Source organism: Labeo rohita, chromosome 22, assembly GCF_022985175.1.
Source record: "Labeo rohita strain BAU-BD-2019 chromosome 22, IGBB_LRoh.1.0, whole genome shotgun sequence".
Lineage (NCBI taxonomy): Eukaryota > Metazoa > Chordata > Actinopteri > Cypriniformes > Cyprinidae > Labeo > Labeo rohita.
In genome coordinates this window covers 46,309,231-46,316,589 of record NC_066890.1, presented here as the reverse complement: position 1 = coordinate 46,316,589, position 7,359 = coordinate 46,309,231, and the positions used below count along the sequence as shown (strand labels likewise).

Below are 7,359 nucleotides of genomic sequence, written 5' to 3'. Positions count from 1 at the left end.
CTTTAACGGAGCGATATGCACATATGGTTAAAACATTAGCTAAGGATATGCCTAGGTCACCTGAGCCATCTGCTCCGACTTGGCCTTTCCGATCCTCCCTGTCGCCCTGGTTCGTCGGCTCGATCTGATCATCATCATCTTCTGTTCAAAACCTCTGTCAGAATATTATTAGGTGATCTGTGTAGACAGTCTTCATTTAGCTCAATTTTTCCACATGATCTCTATTAATTTCTAATGAAGTGTAAATAAATTTATTTAATGATTAACATAGCAATATAATAAGGTTTGAAATTCGCTTTATTTTCAGAGATGGATTCATTTAATAAAATTGCAAATACTTTATTATTATTATTATTAATATTAATATTTTACTAGCAACTAATACTTTCTAGGACAATGTTTCACAGCAACTCATGTTGCTCCCCCTTGTGACTAAATATGCAAACACAAGCTGTTTTTATCAGCTCTTGTGATATTTTAGCTGATATGCTGGAAACATGGGAACATTAATAATCACTCATCTTCTTTGAATATTAAATTAATCAGACAGAGGCAGGAAAGAACAGGAAGCAGGAAACAAAGTAATGGTAAAATGAGTAGAGTTTATTGAATAATGTTAAGTTTCTCAATGCTCATTCTAACTTCATATGAGCACAAAGCAACAAGTGTTATTACATCAAAACACACAAACAGGTTGCTAATTCAAAGATGACCTCTACATATTACCGCCAAATATTATACTGTGTATGGAAATATTTAATTACACACATTTTATATTACACAAACATTTTGATATGCATTCCAAACCAGTGTTTGGAAGCAAATGATTTGCAAAGGTTTTGAAGCTTCAAGAAGCAGTGTTTCAAAAGCAGCCATCACTAGCATATACTGTCTGATAGTAAGTCATTTGAAATTCATATTTCTAGTACTTTCTAAATGTTTATTAACATGCCTACTAAAATCACTGCACCATCATGGCTGTTCAGATGTTGCGAACAGTATCACTAGGTCTGATACAGATTTTCAAATAATAAAGTACATAATACTAGCACTGTGTATAATTTGAAAGTGTCGTAACATTCTGCTACTCTACAGACAAAAATGCGATGCATGCAGTGGTGTTATGTATTTGAATAAATATAATCATTTAGTGTATCTGAGTATATTTTTGGCAATTTTTTTATAACTCTTCTAAATTTGACTACAGCAGTGCAAGTGCAGGCAGACAGGCTACATGTAAACATATAAGCGAGGCTTAGCGAATGATCAATTCCACTAACCCATCAAAAATGCTACTGGGTTTCACAACCCTGAAGTACACTAAAAAATACTTCATTTCAAAACAGACATTACTGAAAGGAATGATAACGAAGTCATTGATTCAGTAACGATTCATTGAGTTTATTCAGTGAAGGTTTCGTCAGACTGATTCAAACCTGCAACATGAGTGAAAATGAATCATTAAAAGAAGCTGCTCAATTGAGTCATTTGTTTGTGAATCGAACTACACTGCTATTTGTTTTTGTGTGCAGCTCGAGAACAAAATAGTAGGAGGACAGGTCAAATAAACATGATTTTTGATGCATAACCGTGATACCGGTTTATTGTTTTTAAATCATATTGCCACCCCAATGACCGTTATGCTTATTGTTTTTGAAGAATTCTGCTTTATTTCTCTGTTTCACTGGGCAGATTTCAGAATTCTAGAGTATTGGTTCACAAGGACTCTACAAAAGCTCTAAAACAATTAAAAATCAAGACTTCACCCCCACCCCCCCTTATCAACAGTTTTTTTTTAAACTGTCTTTGAAAAAAAAAGTTTTAATTTAAGAAGAAAAAAAAAAGGGTTCTCACAGTCTTAAAAAATCCAGATATATAAAATAAAAGCAGAAATATGTTTTTGCACTTAAATGTTGTTGATATATCAGTTTTATCTCATCAAACTCTACTCATTTCCTCCAGCTTTCCCAACAAAGGCTCAGATGGAGAGGATTCATTCTCTATGTTTCCAGTGGAATCTGCCAGAAAATACAAAGACAATAACAGAAATGTTAAAAAAAAGAGTGGAAGAAACAGTGATGCTACAAACACATCTACATTTTGATGATGTTACACAATCTTAAAGAAGACACAAGAGTTCAACAAACATGCTGAAAAAATATCTTGGCCTGTTCCTCACAAAAAGCATCATAAGATTTCTGGACTGCTGAATAATCGTGTTTTGTCCATTCTAGAAATTCTTACTGACCATGAACTGTTCCTGTAGGGGTTTATTTTGTTATAATGTCCAGCTGACTTCTGATAAGAAATGCTAATGTGCTCTTAATGAGCACTCTTAAAATGCTGCTCAACCAATCAGATTTGAGGACTGGAAGTGTTGCATTAATAAATACAGTTATTAAAATAAATGTTTTACTCACTGGTGACAATCACATTGAATCTCTTGATTGTTGTCTGTTTGCTGTTGATAATTTGTAGTTTATACTGTCCAACGTCTCCCTCTGTGATGTTTCTAATGGTCAGAGATCCAGTCTCCTCATCCATGTGCAGTCTGTTACTGAATTTCTCATCAGTTCTATTTGTCCTCGAATCAATTTTAGCAATGAGACTCTTTTCAGCTCCAAACGTCCACAGCATTAAATCATCTTCCTGTATTTTAGCATAATTCCGGAGAGTGACAGAACTTCCCAGATTCGTTGACTCTGTCTTCACTTGATGTCACATGTGTCACATAGAAACAGAGGAATTCAAAGGAATGAATTTAGTTTGCAATTTCAATATCAGACATTTCTTAAACTAGTTTGACATATAGCACCAACTTAATTCAAATTTTGTGTCATTTAGTTTGCCCACTGTATGTGACTTTAAAGAAAGAATATTTTGAGATAACAATCATAAGGAAAAATAAATAATAATAAAAATAAATAAACATCAGAGTAAAGTAAAACAGAGGATATTACCTGAATCTCTAATTTTATGACTTCATTCTCATAACATTGTAACATTTCATTAAATCTGAGATTTTTTTTAGCAGGGTACAAATTAAAGTCATTCAAATTTGTAAGTAATTCAATTTGGTTTAATTTTGAGCAACTGGATTTCTGATCATCTAAACTGTTCACAATGCATGATCATTTACACACTGAAAGACTTGATATACTCACCATTCACTGGAACAAAAATTGTCTTGTATTTGGTTCTTTTGCTGCTGATGATCTTCAGTTTATAGAGTCCAGTGTGAATAGTCCTGATATCTGTGATTTTGAGATTTCCAGTTTCACCATCCACCACCAGTTTGCTTCTGAATCTTCCATCAGCACCAACATATACATGTTTCTCATTCTTCACTTTATCAACTTTAGCAATGAGATTCTTTTCGTCTTTATCTTCATCTTCATACCACCACTGTATCACATATTTATGTAGTTTACTAACATTAGTGTGTAGAGTGACAGAACCTCCCTCGGTCACTGGATCTATCTTCTCTTCACCCATCAAAGCATCACATAGAAACAGAGAACAGAAATCAGAAAATGTGTTCATGAGATCAAGTGACTGTAAGACACTGTGAGAAATCTGTAAAGATTTGTAGGGCAAATTAATCAGTTCACTCAGAATTAGCATAGCTCTAAAGATTTGATATATGCGAACTGGCCAATTTTAGAGGCACTGGGTGCACAAATGAGAGATTTATTTATTTTTTTATTCTGTTCAGTAGGAATGTGGCCTATGAAAACTGCCGTTGAAAGAGAATTTTTAAATTCTGTATGGTTACTGAAAGAGGTTTGAGTTGGTTCTTGGAAGGAGTAAACCATTTTTTCTTATTTTTTTTTCCCAAATTCCAACAACTGTTCAAGTAATTTGGTGAAAAGTCCTGTATTGTTTCATACCTCAGTATATATTGCAGAAGAACTAAATACTGGATTTTTTATATCACAAAATATCACACATGTACTATAGCCACCTTTGGATGATACTAGTGAAGTTCTCTAATTTTTTTTTTTTTTTTTTTTTTTTTTTTTGTGCAGTACTTCTATTTATATTGCTTGTAAAATTTGTGTTATGTCACAAAGCTATGCCATTTCTTTGTGAATGATCAGTGGCAGAATTTGCTTCAGGTGTTGCTAGATAAAATCTTGCCTCTGGCACCAAATTGGTCAAGGCCGGCCCTGCTGTAATACATACCAATTTGCAGTTTAGCAATCTTTCGGCGATAGTAAATCACCATGGCAATTAAAACTACAGCCACCAGCAGAACAGCAGCAACTATCGCTGCTATTTCACCAAAAGACAGAGTCAATTCTGAAACAGCTATAGAGAGACAGTTAGACAGTTAGTGTGAATGAATGTGTCCATCTGAATTTTTATCTGAAGCTGGTTTGATTATATTATTAATAGAGAAGACTTCATTTTCTACAATGAATTATTTTCTGACATATTGTTCATCATGTTCATGTAATCTAATATTTATCGAACCATTGATTTAATTATACTGTATGTCATTACACTGCAAGATTACAGTTACTCACCACTGACAGAAAGAAGGAATCGCTGTGAGCTCTCATGGCCTTTGATCTGTACCTCATAAAGTCCAGTGTGTTCAGTTCTGCTGTTCTTGATGGTCAGAGATCCAGTTGGATCCAGCTGCAGTTGATCTTTGAATCTCTCATCAGCATCATTTAATGAGATCTCTTTAGTCTCTACATCACTTTTAGCCAGAAGGATCCCCTTATCTCCAAACCTCCACAGGATCAGATCATCTGTGTGTATTTCAGTATCAATGTGTAAAGTGACAGAATTTCCTTCCATTACTGACACTGCCTTCACTCCATCCGTCTCACCAACTGCCCCTGGAAAAGAAGTCACTATATGTGATGTTTTATGTATAACACATGTAAGTTAACTAATTTAACAGCAAATAAAAATTAATGCAGCTTGTGGTGTCTGAGATGGTGTATTATAAACAACAGATCACAGTGCTAATCCAAGCAAGATTATTATTACATTTAAAGACTTGATACTCACCAAAGACAGTAACACTAAATATCTTGGTTGTCATCTGTTCTCTAGAGATGGCTAGTTTATATTGTCCAGAGTGTCTGATTCTGGTGTTTCTGATGGTAAGAGATCCAGTTTTTTGGTCCAACTGCAGTCTGCCTCTGAATTCAGCCTCATCAGTGACAAAAAATGAGGTAAAATCGTTCTTTCTCGTTATTTGGGATATGGCAAAGTCTTTAGGTCCAAACATCCACAATATGGTATCATCGTTCTGTATTTCAGTAAGATTGGTGTGTAGAGTGACGGAATCTCCCTCCATCACTGGCATCGTCTCGTCTGTTTCTGCACCAGACACACCTAAAACACATTGAATCCGTTTTACAGATTAGACTCTACTAAAGATGTCAACAATGTTGTTCAAATTATACAAATCAAATAAAAAAGCCAATTTCTGAAATAACAGAAATTTCAGCAAATGCGATTTTAATGTAGTATTACTTTCCAGCAGTTGTCGACGGGGAATGCTTCAAATGTGATATGACACATGTAAAATTTGCTACATTATTCATACATGTTATCATTATGTGACGCGTCTGTGTTTTGTCGCCGTCATTTCCCATGTATTCAACGCAGAACTGGGTATTTATACTGCAGTGTCTAAAATGAAAGCGAAAGAACAGAGATCCATCACTTACCGCCCATGAACAATAACAGCAGAAAGAGCAATGACATATTCTGCGCGTTTCTGTGAAGGTGTGCAAAAATCTTAATAAGGATGATCTCTGGAGATTTAGATGATTCTGTTCCGCATCCGTTTTGTTTCTAAACAGCGGTATCCACTGCTTCCAGTCAAACACCTACCAGTCTCCGCAGCGCCGCATCAGGTCGAACACACTATTCATTTTTTGACGCTTTGATGAGAATAATTTCCACCACACTGTAAACAGTCAACGAAAGGTTTGCTCTACGAACGCACAAGCATAATTTAGTACAATGAGGTGGCATTATGTCACGAGTATGCCTCTAGCATTGTGCATCCTCATATTACCACTCAAGTTTTCCAGAATGGATTTTTCGGACCCCTGGACACATTTAGTGGTTTTAACAAGCCACCAACAAAAGGCGACAAATTACCAGAATAGATCCGCAGGAACCATTACGGATTTCAACACAACCGATACAATTTTCATTATAACCAATACAGCCATTACAAATGCTGATGGTTAAAATAAAACGGTTTCATTTATGCTTAACCCGTTTTATTTTTTTTCCCCTCTAGTTCACGTTAGTCACCCCTAGAAATTCTTATAAGTAAAATATATCTGAAATATATACCCATTCATATTTACATTTTTTAGCACACCATTGGTGGAGCTAGGAGCGTGAAACTGTCAGCCAATCAGGTAACATGTTTGGAAGCACACCTCTGTTTTTGACCTTGCACACTGATCTGGTAACTCCCTTTACTTTCCTTCAGAGACCCATGCTTGTAAAATGTCAACCAACAGTGGGAACGCCTACAAGTGACACAAATCTGTGAACTGGCGACATGCTGCCACAAGTTGCTTGAGGTGTTAACGGGACGTTTAGTTATTAGAATGATGGGCAAACAGCCAGAGAATATGGTCCATCCATTTGTTTTGTGCGGATCGTGCGTGTGGCGTCTAGTTGGTAAGTTAAATGTGTTATTATGACTTTAATATTTTTAAAGTCACTTTAATTTTTTTTGTTTGTTTTTACAAACGCAAAGCTAATTATTCTTTGAAAGTCATTTTGAAGGAGTTCTACAAGATGTCATACCGAATTTTATTTTTATTTTCTTTCTTTTTTTTTTTTTTTTGCCATATGGGGTAGCCTACCAAAATAAAAAGTGTTGTCTTCTTCATTAACACAAAATGTCATTGGTGTTACAATATTTAACATATTTCAGTCATGCATTTAGTTAATTTACAGCATTTATCTAACTGCAATAGATGCTTTGTGTGTAGCTAGCACTGTACTCTGGTAGGTTCTGGAAGCTGTCCTCTGTAAAATGTGCAGCACACATTTAAAAATTGGGTTATAATATTCAGAAACAGTGCCTTTAATGAGTCTTTCAAACTCATTAAAATGCATATATTCACATTTTTTTTTTTTTAAATGATTGCAAATATGGCTGCAGAGTGAAGAGAGGGACTTCATTTGAAAATGATTTATTTTAAAGGGGTTATCGAATGCTAACTTTTTCATGTTGTTTTAAAATTAATGTGTGTTGGCAGTGTATGTACAAATCTACCCTATAATGATAAAAATCCATGCAGTGTTTTTTTAATTAATCTGTAAAAATAATATCCCCTTTTTCAAATCGATCCGTTCTCAGAT

General features: G+C 34.9%; 2 protein-coding genes across 2 annotated transcripts; both read right to left on the bottom strand.

The window, feature by feature from the left end:
* Positions 1-1,811: 1,811 nt before the first annotated feature.
* Positions 1,812-3,495, bottom strand: LOC127153421 (uncharacterized). The gene is made up of 3 exons (XM_051094475.1): positions 3,165-3,495; positions 2,421-2,711; positions 1,812-2,018 (listed from the first exon to the last, which is right to left on the bottom strand). The coding sequence occupies exons 1-3, from the start codon at positions 3,493-3,495 to the stop codon at positions 1,939-1,941; spliced, it is 702 nt and encodes a 233-aa protein (XP_050950432.1). The 3' UTR covers positions 1,812-1,938.
* Positions 3,496-3,547: 52 nt separating this feature from the next.
* On the bottom strand, positions 3,548-5,813 carry LOC127153420 (uncharacterized). Its single transcript, XM_051094474.1, has 5 exons — positions 5,694-5,813; positions 5,026-5,355; positions 4,530-4,850; positions 4,186-4,302; positions 3,548-3,576 (listed from the first exon to the last, which is right to left on the bottom strand). Exons 1-5 carry the CDS (start codon positions 5,728-5,730, stop codon positions 3,548-3,550), a joined length of 834 nt encoding a protein of 277 aa, XP_050950431.1. The 5' UTR covers positions 5,731-5,813.
* Between the last annotated feature and the right edge of the window lie 1,546 nt (positions 5,814-7,359).